This window comes from Leptosomus discolor, chromosome 9, assembly GCF_034619465.1.
Source record: "Leptosomus discolor isolate bLepDis1 chromosome 9, bLepDis1.hap2, whole genome shotgun sequence".
Lineage (NCBI taxonomy): Eukaryota > Metazoa > Chordata > Aves > Leptosomiformes > Leptosomidae > Leptosomus > Leptosomus discolor.
The window spans coordinates 26,047,889-26,060,373 of NC_141399.1; the positions used below are offsets into that span (position 1 = coordinate 26,047,889).

The 12,485-nt window shown below is 55.2% G+C and overlaps 1 protein-coding gene across 1 annotated transcript in view; it reads left to right on the plus strand.

Annotated features, from left to right (window-relative positions):
- Positions 1 to 11,973, plus strand: part of EFNB1 (ephrin B1) — a 49,794-nt gene extending 37,821 nt beyond the window's left edge. Inside the window, exons 3-5 of the mRNA XM_086470262.1 lie at positions 9,469 to 9,561; positions 10,493 to 10,621; positions 11,577 to 11,973. Coding sequence (XP_086326388.1) covers positions 9,469 to 9,561; positions 10,493 to 10,621; positions 11,577 to 11,965 — 611 coding nt within the window. The 3' untranslated portion in view covers positions 11,966 to 11,973. The remainder of the gene's footprint in view (positions 1 to 9,468; positions 9,562 to 10,492; positions 10,622 to 11,576) is intronic.
- The last annotated feature ends 512 nt before the right edge of the window (positions 11,974 to 12,485 follow it).

Sequence of the window (12,485 nt, forward strand, 5' to 3'; positions counted from 1 at the left end):
GGTCACCTCCAAGGGCTTCCTCCATAACACTGGAAGAGATTAAAACTTGACTGCTTTTGGACTAAATTGAAAGGCAGAAGAAGCCTTCAGCTTGTCAAAGACTTGAAAAAAATCCCAGCATACAGGATCAGCTGGGAAGGGAGTACATCAGACAAGTGCAGGCAACTACTTCCTTAGCATATTTTTTAAAATAAGCATTTCTTCATCGAGACCCTCTCGCCAGCTTTTCCCCTGGGATCCTCATTGTACACTCCACTGCTCCTGTACCTACAGTGCTTTCTTGCTGCCAGGGCGCTGGGAAGAGGCTTGCAGGCACCACCGCAGCTCCGACCTGGTGTGAAAGGCTGTGTGTTGTAGTGTCAGCTGCAAGCTGGGACACCGGCTGATCACCCAGGGCGTGTGGGTGCAACTGTGGGTGCTGGAGTAGGTGCTGGCTGTTGGATCAAGAGCACACTGGGGGCTCAGAGAAGTGATGCCATGCTTGGACCATGAGACACGCAGAGTACAAGCAGGTTTGAAGTTAATGAATTGCGACGTGCAGCTCTTTTCTGTCTCTTTAATTTCTAATGATCTGTGTTTTGAACGCCTCTTGAGCAGGCTGGCTGTGCTGGGGAGGGCTGCCCAGGTTGCATGTGGCACCTTTAAAAGCTTGCCTTTCTGGGGAGAGTTGGTTTTACTCGCCATTTGAAGTTTCTTTGCCCTAGGAATGATGGTTTTTCTGCTGCTGCTATGTAATGACTGTGCTCTTTGATCCTGCCTGGCAGCATGGAGCGGCTGTTAACACAGCTAATTGAGAGCTGGCGGGGAGCAATGGGGTCGGGGGGATGGTTGCTCGCCCCTCTGTGATGGGGGTCTGCCCTTACTTGGGGGGCGGAGTGGCCCTTTCCTCCATCCTTCACACAACAAGGGGGCAAGTCCTCGTCTGGGTACTCAGGGTCTTACTTAGTGTGTATTGGAAGTGTCAAATCCTGTAACTCGAGGTGTTGCTGGAGGCCATTAGGTCCGTGTGCTGGTGTCCTCCTGGAGCAGAGGAGGACACCTCCTGGGGTCCTGCTGGGACCCAAGGGTGACGTGTTGGCTCTGCAGAAGCAGTGCCTGGGCTGACTCCTGTCTCGACCGTGGGGTTATTTGCAACTCTGGACCAGGAGTTGCGGTAGCGTAAACTTCCCCGCTGCCAGCAGATTCCTGATGCTTATGCAAAGTTTACCTTTAATTGCAGTGGGGTTTCCTCCCGGCTGTCCCACAGCACACCCAGAGCTCCTGTCCCTCCCCGCTGCCCTGCACCTCGTCGGTTCCCCATGCTCTCCCAGGCAGAAGATTTGCACATGAATCAGTGCCTCTGGTCCCAGAAAACTTTGATTTTTCTCTGAGCTGCCTCCAACCTGGCACCCAGGCAGCGATGCTGTAGCCCAAGCTCGTCTGGCTTCTGCAGCTGCAATCTCGGTGGGCAGTGCTGGCTCCATGTCCCTACATCCCTCCATGAAGCATCTTGCATGCGAGGAGGAGTGAGCGTTGGCCTTACTGGTGGTGGGGTGGCACTGTCCTCCTGCACGTCCCTCTCCATCCCCTTCACAACAGATTTCTCAGTCAGAGTCGCAGATGTTTTGCTACCTAACTGAAGAGATTTGCACCCTGTTAAAACACAGTAAGTGCTTTCCTCCCCTCCTGCTCTCAGCGAGGCCCACAAATGACTCTGGCAGAGCATCAGGTGGAGAAATACATGGCACTTTTTTCCTGACCTATAACCAGTTGCTTGGGGCTACTGCAGAGACTGTGCAAATAACCTTTCTCTTCCACTGATGCTCTCTTTTTTTTGGAAGGGGGTGGATAGACTTGAAGACAAAGGCTTGATTTGGTGCCCTCGTTCCTCCAAGCTCCACGGTGTGGGACAGGGATGCAGGGAGCTTGTAAGGCTTTTCTACGTGGATGTCAGCAGCATTGGTGCAAAAGGGCTTGCAAACGAGTAAGCAAGCAGTGGTCTTGCAACCAACCAAGAATTGCTTTCTGGCCTTGATGAGGTCACCTGCGGTGTAGCTGTGACTCTTAATTATGATGCTAATTAGGGTTGGTTGTAATTTTTCCATCAGAAAGCTGTTTTAATGGGAAATTAGATTTTCACTTAAGCATTACTTGTCTGAAAAGTGTCTTTTTCTATGCAATACTTCAGTGTTTGCTTGCTGTTCTCCCTTCAGCCCAGGAATGCACCCTAGACAGTCCCAAACCAGCATTCAGGTCTGGCAGCAGTGCTGTGGCACACATGGATGAGTGTGGGTGCATGATGTCCTCCCTTCTGTCCCCCTTAACCCAGCTGGCACTGCTGGACCTGTGCTTTGCGAATGTGGCTGCTGCTCTTCGTCACGGATGGGGCTAATTTAACATTTTTAATTAACTTTGGGGGCGGCTGACCCTGGCCTGGAGGAGGTGAACTCCATCCCAGCCAGACCCAGTGCTATCATTTTCATTCCTGTTTCCAGAAGTATATTTGAACTTAGTGATTTTCACGTTGAGATGTGTTTGCTGGAGCAAGAAGTGTGGGCTGGGACACACGGGTTCCCCAGGGCATGCGGTGAGCGGTCTGTCCTCTGCCGTCACCCTGGCTGTCCCCTGCTTGTGTGGCGAGGATGGAGGTGAAGCCCCAGGTTCCTCCACTGTGCCTTGGCAGGAGCAGGCCAGAGCAGCACACCAGGCTCTCCTTCCGTGGTGAAAATTTGTAGGTTTTTGCAGCAACGCAAAATGGTTACTATAGCCAGTTCAGCCTGAATCAGCTCTATTGGGTCATTTCCTCACACCTTGCTTGGAGACCCACCAGTGCTTGGCCCTACCTTCTTGCTTCCCGTTGGTGGAAGGACTCGGTCCGAGGTTGCAGTGGGAGCTGGCATTTCCCTCCCCAGTGCAAGGAGACTGACATGTTTTTATATATGAAACCTGTTTGTTTAGCCAGGCAATTCCAGGGCGGACATGTGGCGCTGGTGGGCATTAGCATCCGCCTCCTCACCAGCAATGCTTGGATGTTCCAGGGCTTCCCAGGAGCACTTCGGAGAGCCGAAATCCCCTGCAAACACCACGGCCACGAACGGGACCTTTCTGTCGACTGGCAACTGGGCTTGACATGTGCCACTCCACCTCTGCGCCCTGCTCAGTGTGGGCATACGCCGGCAGATGGGCCAGTGAGGCTGTGCCCACGGGAATTGAGTTGGGAGTGTGCTGCTCTGCTGTGGCTCCCGCTGTGCCAGCTTGAGCCCTAAGAGCTGCCTCAGCTCGCACCTCCCAGCTGCTCTGGGGGGTTGATGCCATCAGCAAAACTGGAGCCATGGGCTGGAAGAGGCAAACTGTGTGCCCACACCTGGCTCTGCACGTGGAGTGGTGGCTGTGGGAGGCTTCACAGCTGCACTGGAGGAGCAGCGTGGCCATGAACCTCAGCATGCCATTGCCCGGTGCATGCTGCTGTGGGTCCCAGCACTGCTTCTCCAGCAGCCTGCAGTGGTCAGCCCTTGGTTTGGTGGGTGTAACCTGCCAGGACCCCTGTTTGTCCCCTGCAGAGGCAGAGGTGAGGACATGAACTCCGTCTCCCTTCTGTGGTGGTTCCTGGACCGCAGAAGTTGCTGTGCTGCAGGCAGAGGGAACCTGAAACTGATTTGTGGGATGTGAGGAGGGTTCAACCATTCGGTGCTTTGAAAGCCCAGCTCCTGCAGTCCTGGGACAGGCTGTTGGCTTAGAAAACACCTATGGTTTTCTGAGCTGTTTGTGTTTGTGAGACCCTGAGACAGTAAACCCCAAGGAGTAAAGAGAGGATGCAGGTAACGAACTGGGGAGGTGTTGCTTGTGAAACTCAGGTTTATGTCTTAGAGCACTTTGGAAGCTGGCAGGGCAGAGCGGGAAGCTCGTGATGGTTGCCCCCAGCTCCGAGGATCTCTGCACATTTCCCACCCTGTGGCAACAGCTATCGCCGTGCATGGAGCAGCCTGGAGCAGAGCTTTTTCCTGCCAGGAGGGGTATTTTTGGGTAACGGGGAGTAGGTGATGGTGGCAGCTGCCAGGCGGGCAGGCTGAGGATCCCTGCCTGTGGTGGTCATCTCCTGGCGCCCACTGGGGATGGTGGGGAGGAGGGACCCAGGGCTGCATGGACTGTCTGCAGGCTGACCTGCAGTAACGAGCTCTCTTGTATGCCCAGTATAGCTGTGGGGGGACAGAGAAGTCCCAGCTGGCACCATTGCATTGATCCTGTCCAGCTGCATGGACCCAGCAGTGCCTTAGATGCTGGGGCAGTGAGCTGGGGAGGAGGCAGCCCCCTGCACTGCGGGGAACCCTCGAGGTTAGCAGTGCAGGGAGGAGCAGCCTGCTTGGCTCTTCTTTCCCCATAGCAGACTGGGAGGCTGGAGCAGCTCTTGAGCTGCCAGGAGGGTGTGTGAAACCCTAGCCTTGCACCTCCTGCAGCCGTTTAGGTATGGGATGGGGCTGGGCTGGCTTGCACACCTATTTCTGGGGCTTTAGGGCCCCTTCCTGGTGCAGCTGCCTCTGGGCTGGAAGGCTGCTGGGCCTCGCTGGCAGCGTGACAGCGTGGGGCTTGGCTCCCCCCACACAGCCCCTGCCCTTGCTCTGGCAACCAACCCAGCGAATGTGCCGGAGCTCATGGAAAGGACTTGGGGGTGATGTGTGTGAGGGACGGTGGGCTTGCCTGCCTTCCGCAAGACCTGGCAAGGAAATAATAATAATATTAAGAATAACAGTGGTACCATGAGCATAGGCTGTGTGCCCCTGCCACCTCGCAGCTCAGCCGGAGAGGAGGAGAAGGGGCTGCAAGCAAGCCATGGTCTCTGGGCAGCCCCAGGGCCTTTGTGTGCAGTGGAGCAGGCGGGTGCCTCTGCTCAGTGACCTCAAAGTGGCTCTGTGGGTCCCCTGGAGTGCCAGCCCTGGCCGGGGTGTGGGGAGGAAGGAGCCTGGTGCTGGGGCTGGGCACCGGTGCAGCACCTCTGCTGATGCAGCAACACCCACGCCTCAGTGCAACACCCACACCTCAGTACTGAGGGTGCATAAAACAACTTGAAAGGCTTGGAGGAGAGGGAAGGTGGCATGAGCTAGATTTTTGTTTAAATAGAGTCTGCTTGTGGATACGTGCAAGGGTCTGCTGGCACAGTGTCCAGGCACACTGGAGATGTGAGGGACATCTTCAGGGCCACCCGTAGGGTCTTGACCTGTGCCAGGAGGGACTTTCAGCCTGGTGTGGGTGTCCTGGCTGAGCTGTGGCTACTCTGCACTGGCTGCCCCTCAACAGGGTTAGTCAGTGCCTTCCCACCACCGTGTCTGCTCCGGAGAGTTTGGGGGCAGGCTGTGGGGGCACGCCAAAGCCCTGGCAGGCAGCAGCGGTGGGTGCCGGTGGGATGCTGCTGCCTCTGCCTAAAGCCATGCGATGGAAACATGAATGTTGGACAGGACTGGGGGCAAGGTGGGGGATTGTGGGGCGGGCATCCGAGCTGCGTCCACGCAGCGCCTTGCTGGGTCTGGAGCAGGGCTGTGGTGCACAGATGGAAGAGTAATTAAGAATAATAAAAGGAAAGAGACTTGGATTCGCTACAGTCTCAGCACATTAATTGTGCTTTGGGGCCCAAATCATATTGCAGTCCTGCTAGAGGGAATCCAGAAGAGAAACGAAATGTCTTGCTCTGTCCAAAGCTGACCATTTAAGAGGCCCTTGCCTTCATCTGCTGCCAGGTATTACTTCGAGAGTCTCTCATCTGCCAAAACCCAAGTTCTCATTTGAAATATTTTTAGGGGAGGAGGAAAAGCTACAGTGACACATTGAGTGCTAGTGGTGGAGAGGCAGAGGGTGATGCACCGGGGACAGCACGTGGCATCACTTGCTGCCAGAGGTGGAAACATGGGGGTTGTTTGGGCTCTTGGAGGCATCTGTCCCAGTTGGCTGGCCTGCGTCACTTGGCTGGGACTTGGCGTTTCGCTGGTCTTCTGCCTGAGGACCGGGGTGAGTAGTGCCAGCAAGAAGAGGTCCGGCCTGTACTTCGTGCAGGCTGAGCATCTCTTCTGAATTGACGAGCAATTACATGGTTAATGGTATTGATGCTAAATCCTCATCACTCAGCAGCCGAAGGCTTAATGCTTCGTTAAGGCAAAGGCATCTCATAGCTCTCCGGGCTGGGAGCTGCCTTTTCTTTAAGCCCAAGTAGAAGTCATCTGTCCAGAGGCTGCTTTGGCTCTCCGCGTCCTACAGCCAAACCGTTAAGTCCCTCCAAAATGGAAGGGGGGCAAGAAAATGCTCCCATACACTGTGTTGCAGGGACTGGCCAGATCCAGCCTTGCTGATGCGATGGAGCTGCATCGCAACTGCGATGTGTGATTATGGCCATTGTTTGAGACCTGCCATTTCTGATTCCCCTGGGTGTCCCCAGCTCCCTGCCTGTCTTCGTCCGTTGTTTTACAGCTGCCTCGTGCCATCGCTCTGCAGCTACCTCTCCTCAGGCTCAGGGCTGCCTCTCCCTGCAGCCCGCTGTTGTGCCTGGGGATTTAATATTTTCTCCCCTGCGTTACCATGCATGTGTTGGTGCTGAATTTCATCCGCCGTTGAGGATCAGTGGTGCCTCCACCTCTCTGCCAGGAGCACAGCAGGCCATATCACAGACGCTTTGGGCTTCCATCTCTCTGCTTGCCAGGTGCCTTCTGAATCGTGCGTCTCTGCTGGAGTGCTGCCGGATCCTGTGGCCTTCTGCTGGTAGATCTTCCACTGGGAAAGGAAGAAATAGTGCGGGAGGATCAGCTCTCCATCTTTGAGCTTTGCAGTGAAGCATGACGGAGGAGCCTGCAGTGCCGCTGCCGCAGCCTCCTGCCCATGGGCCAGTGGGGACCCCCCAGCTGTAGCCCCCTGCCCACCTCTGGATCTGCTTCTCAGCAACACGTCAGTCTGTCCTACGTGTTTATATAAAATCCTCCAGAAGTTATACTCTCTCTTTTAGCCATTTGGATGGGGTTTTGATGTTTTGAAAGCCTGACTGACTGTGTGGAGTATCTTGCTTTGCTTTGCTTTGGCCCATTTTGGATCTATACAGAGCATGGCAGCGTGTGTCTTTGTTTCAAGAGGATGCACCGGAGACCATCGCCATGGTTTTTTCAAGAGTTTTACCCTTTTAACTGCCCCTTTTTGTATTCCCTCAAGTAGCTGCTTCATTTTTTTCATGCAGTTCCCTTTCAAAGCTACTTTCTCCCCTCATCATTATGATCAGAACAAGAAGAGGCTTCTTGAACAAAGTCCTGTGTGCGGCACCGGAGGAAGGATGCTCAGCTGCGTCCCTGCGGCTCCTGCTGCCATTCCACTATCCTCTTTGGACTTTTAATGTTTTTGTCTTACTCGAGTGCAACGTCTCCATAGTTATTTTGGAGGAACTGCTGTCTCCTGTTACTGCTGTGTGCTCTGCCTTTCCAGGATCTCCTGGTTCCTCACACTCGAGCCATACTTACTCTGTAGATCGTTTTGGTATAATTAAGTTATTACCTTATAAATAAGACCTTACAGAGGCTGGTTTTTACAGACTGCTCTGTTTTCCTCTGCTCTGCTGTGTTGCACCATGAATGGGTGAAGGCTGTTTAAGATGGAGCAACCTGTGGCATGGTGCTGGGAAGCTGTGATGCTGTTCATGGAGTTGCTTCAGGGCCATGAGCTGGGACCTATCGGCTTATTTCATCCCGAAACCAGTGCTTCTGGCCTGGGAGAACTGGGCTGCTGTGCCTTCTTCTGGAGTTGGCTACCTGAGATGTTTTCATGGGGAGTTTGAGCTCTGGCCCCTGACTCTGGTTCATGTTTGAAGAGATTGTGCAGGCTACAGGGGGCCGTTTCTCCACTTTCCTAGGGGTTTGCATCAGGATTTGTGCTGATAGTGCTTCTGCCAAAATGCCCACCAGCGAATCCCCAATACTGGATGTATATCTCCATCCAGGGAGCTGCTAGCAGGCAAAATCCTGCCGCAGGAGAGACGATAACTCAGCAAACGGCCCAGTGACTTTCTGATTAGTAGAACATTTGCTGGTGTTTCACACAAAAGCCTTGATTACACAGAGGTGTTTGGCCAGAGCTGATGGACTTTGGGCCTGCATCCCAGTGTGATCCAGGCTCGCTTTCCAGCATAACCCAGCATCAAGTCCTCATCAAGGCACACAAGGATCCTGCTGCGGGAACAGGAGTGCAGAAGGAAAAGACAGACTTTGCTCCGTAACCCAGCCTCTTCCCATCATCTCCTCACTGACACCCAGCAGGGTCTGATGATGGATTCAGTCACCTGCCCTCCCCAAACCTGAGTTTTTGCAGGGTGGAGGCAGGAACTGGGCTGCGCAGGCAACCTGAAACCCTGGGGCTGAGTTTTGGCGTTGAGGCTCGGGGTAGGTGTTGGCTGCACTGTGCTAGCCAAATCCTGCTTTGCTTCATTGCCTTGTCTCTGGAAAATTATCCCTGTAGCTCCGTGATTCTCCATTGCATCGCCTTTCCTGAGCCCCGCTCAGGCAGTATGCCGTCGCCATGCTCCTCCCAGGTTTTGTTGCTTCCCTGGGTGAATAAATCCCTGTGCTTGGATTTGGTGGAGCACCGGGATGATTTGCGTTTGCCATGATGGATGGAGGTGCTGGTAACTGTCTCTGGTCACTGGAGAGAGCCGGCTGCATGCCAAAGCTGCCCTGCACCCAGCACATCACCTGTCTGCTCAGCAGAGCATCCACCAAGGCCCTTTTGGGGTCAGAAGCCATTTTTTTGAGTATGTTTATCAGAATCTGCCTTTCGGGTACTTAATTCTGTAATCCTCTGGTTTGGAGTTTTTTTCCCATTGTATCCCCCCCTGCCCCGACCTGTCCCCACCATGGCAGAAAGCTGCCTGGTGTGTGGCGGTGGGGTTTCCTGCATGGTGGCAGTGAGAGACGTGCGGCTCCCTGCGCTCCCGCAGGATTGAAAGGCTTGGAAATCTGTGCCGGCTAAAGCAAAAAGTTAATGTGAATTTAACTGACTTCTGCCCTGCAATTAAAGCCACTCAACCCCATTGGGGCTCTGAGTTTACATTCTTTACTGAGGCACAGTGTGTAATTATATATGTATAATTTAAACTGTGCATATGCATGTGTCGCTATTATACACCAAGGAGCAAAGGAAATTATCCAGGAATTAAAGGGGGAGGAGGGTGCAGGCGCAGAGAATGGCTCTCTTGTGTGGATGTGGCAGCGAGGGGAAGCCGGAGGGATCACATCCTCACCCCTGCAAATGTCTTTGGAAGGTGCAGAAAATGAGAACTCCTTGTATTAAAGCCTTGCGGTAGGCTCTGGACTGGTGCATGAAGAAGTGGCCGCAGCTGGGGGCAGAGGGGGTGTCAGGAGTGAGCCCCCACCTCGGGAGGTGCCGAGCTTCTGCTGGGTCCCTCGTGGTGCCTGGGGACAACGATGCCCTTCCAGCTCCCAGCTGCTTAACGCTCCCTCTCTTTGCTTGCAGCCACTTCCAACGGGACGCTGGATGGCCTAGAGAACCGGGAAGGAGGGGTCTGCCAGACGCGCTCCATGAAGATTGTCATGAAAGTGGGGCAGGGTGAGTCCTTCTGCGCCCTGGGGTCTTCTGTCACCAAAACGCCTTTACCCAGCAAAACGGCCCCTGAACCTGGGTCTGTGTCCTACCATGGTGGGGGTTTCTGCATTCTGGGGAAACTGAGGCCAGGTCAGCTGGTCCCAGAGGCCTCCTGGGTTAGTTTTAGAATTTCATTTTTAGGATCTTTTTTATTCTCTCTTTTTTCTTTTGCCAACACTTGCACGTGTTTGGTGCATTGGGATTAAAATGGAGCAATTGTTTTGTGTTACCTCATGGTTGGTGCCCTGGTGGGAAGCTAGGTCAGTGCGGGAGGTTGGCACAGACAGTACCCCCATGACTTGCCTGACACCCAAGGTGGGGTTTGAGCTGGGCAGGCATTAGCACTTGGGCTCAGCGTGGTCCTGGCAGCTCTCAGTGACGGTGGCCACTGTGCTGTGGGGACAACGCATGCTGGCGGTGGCAGCGGGACACAAAGGACGTTGCTGATGGTGGTGCTCTCAGCCCCAGCAATGCCCTGGGCTCGTTTCGGCCCCCGACTCAGATGCACAGTTCCTGGTGACTGCTTTTCATTATTGTGTTTGCACTTTGGGGCCAATATTTATAATAAACAGAAGAAGCAGTGCTGCAGCCTTGGCAGGCTCCCTTCCCCTTCCTCCTGCTGCCCGTGCAAGAAACTTGCCCCAACCCACACATGGGAGCTCAGAAAACATAAAAGCAAGGGGGGGATTGGGGGGGGGAAGCTACTTCCCGCAAGCCCTGAAGCAGCTCAGCCTTGCTCTGTTGCTTTTGGCATCTGTCATTGCTCGTGTGTATCTGTGTGTCAGCCCTGTGGGGAGTGGCTGGCTGGGATTTTGGGGGTAGTTGCTGGGAAGTGAGCTGCTGCTGTCCAGGATGAATCGAAGTTTCTCATCCATCCCTTCCCTCTCCTCCCCAGATCCGAATGCAGTGGTCCCAGAGCAGCTGACGACGAGTCGGCCGAGCAAAGAGTCAGACAACACCATGAAAATTGTCACACAGAGCCCGCGCAGCAAGGGCCCCGCGGTCGAGGAGCCCGGCAAACCAGGTGGGTTTTGTTGAGGACATCTTGGGAGAGGGATGGGGGCTCTGCCTGTCAGCGGGCTGGAGTTTGGCAGGCAGCTGCTCCTGGCAGAGCAGCTCCGAGCTGGGCTTGGTGCATGGATCCTGGGGATACTGGGTGCTCTGGAGCAAGGATACAGATGGGTTTCCCATAAGCGTTGTGCCCGTCTTTGCCATCCCTGCTGCTCACCCCAGCCCTGCGCTTTCTGGTTGGGGACTGTTCATGGCTCAGGCAGCCAGGCTGTGGTATGGAGCAGCTCGGGTTTGTTTTCCCGGCTCCGGTATGTCCTGGCAGGAGCATTGCCCAGAAGTGCTGTTTCAGCACTCTCCTTCTCCTCCTCCTCCTTGCTGCCCATCTGTTCCTCACAGTACATGAGAGGGCTTGGAGGAGGTGAGGTCCTTGGGTTTTTGAGCTGAACCAGTGTGAAAGCCCTTTGAAGGTGGTTTCCTGAGTTCCTGACCCTGCTGAGAGAAAAGTGAAATCAGATGAAGTAGGGAAGAGTTGCTCTTTCTTCTCACCCGGTACATCTATCCAAGCACTCTCCCCTCAGGGGGCTGGGGCTGCCCCAGCCTGGGGGTCAGGGTCACTAACTGGATATCACAGGGCTCCAGGTATCAGAGCCCACTTTCACCAGAGCATCCAGGTCTGTCGCAGAGAGCGAAGGCTCCCAGGGTCCGGACTGGGCGTCACCCGGACACGAGCAGCTCACTGCTTCATCAGCCAGCAGATGGAAAGGGGGGGTGATGCGGGGTGGGCGAGAGGGCACGTGATCCCTCCTCTGCAGATGCTGAGGGCTCCTGCTATGATGGGGGGCTCATCTACCCCACAGGGCACGATCCATATGTGGATAGAGCATGGAACCAGCTGTGCAGAGCCCCTCGCAGAGGTGGAGTGCAGGCTACCTGCCAGGCTCTGACACCCCTCTCCCCTTGCCTTGCAGGCTCCGTCAACCAGGATGGTCAGGAGACCCAAGGTCCCAGCGACAGCTTCTTGAGCTCCAAGGTGGCCGTCTTTGCGGCGATTGGCGCCGGCTGCGTCATCTTCATCCTCATCATCATCTTTCTTGTCGTCCTCCTGATCAAGATCCGCAAGCGGCACCGGAAGCACACGCAGCAGCGAGCCGCAGCCTTGTCCCTCAGCACCTTGGCCAGCCCAAAATGCAGCGGCAATGCAGGCTCTGAGCCCAGCGACATCATCATCCCCTTACGGACTACAGAGAACAACTACTGCCCGCACTATGAGAAGGTGAGCGGGGACTACGGGCACCCTGTCTACATTGTCCAGGAGATGCCCCCCCAGAGCCCAGCCAACATTTACTACAAGGTGTGAGGAGCAGCTTGGGCAAAGCCACCGATGCAGGAGCACGGGAGCGCTGAGCACGGGGGGCAGCTGCCCCCTGGGTCTCCCCACGGGCGGTCTGGCGCCGGGAGGGAGGAAGCGAAATGAACCCCATGGCATAGCGCGGGGAGCGCCAGGGTCCAGTGCCGGAGAGCAGATGGCTTGCTCGCGCGCTGATTTCTCCCCTTTGTATTTAGTTTTGTAGTTCTCAGCTTTTGTAATCCCGAGACTCGAGGGTGAGCCTTCAGCATCCTCCTCTTCTTCTCCAGACTGCGGCTGGCCCAGGGGGCAGGCGCCGTGCCTTTCCGTGCTTGCTCAGACACCACTGGCAAACCCGGAGACTTCACATCCCCTTTTCGTTTTTGGGATTTCCCTACGTCACCCCTACTACATCCTTGCGTGAAGTGCCCATGCGCCTGGCGCCGCATCGGCCGCCACTTGGATCCCGGAGCCTGGACTGACACCGGGGCCGTGGCAAAGAGCCTCGATCCGAGGAGGAGCGAGCAGCCGC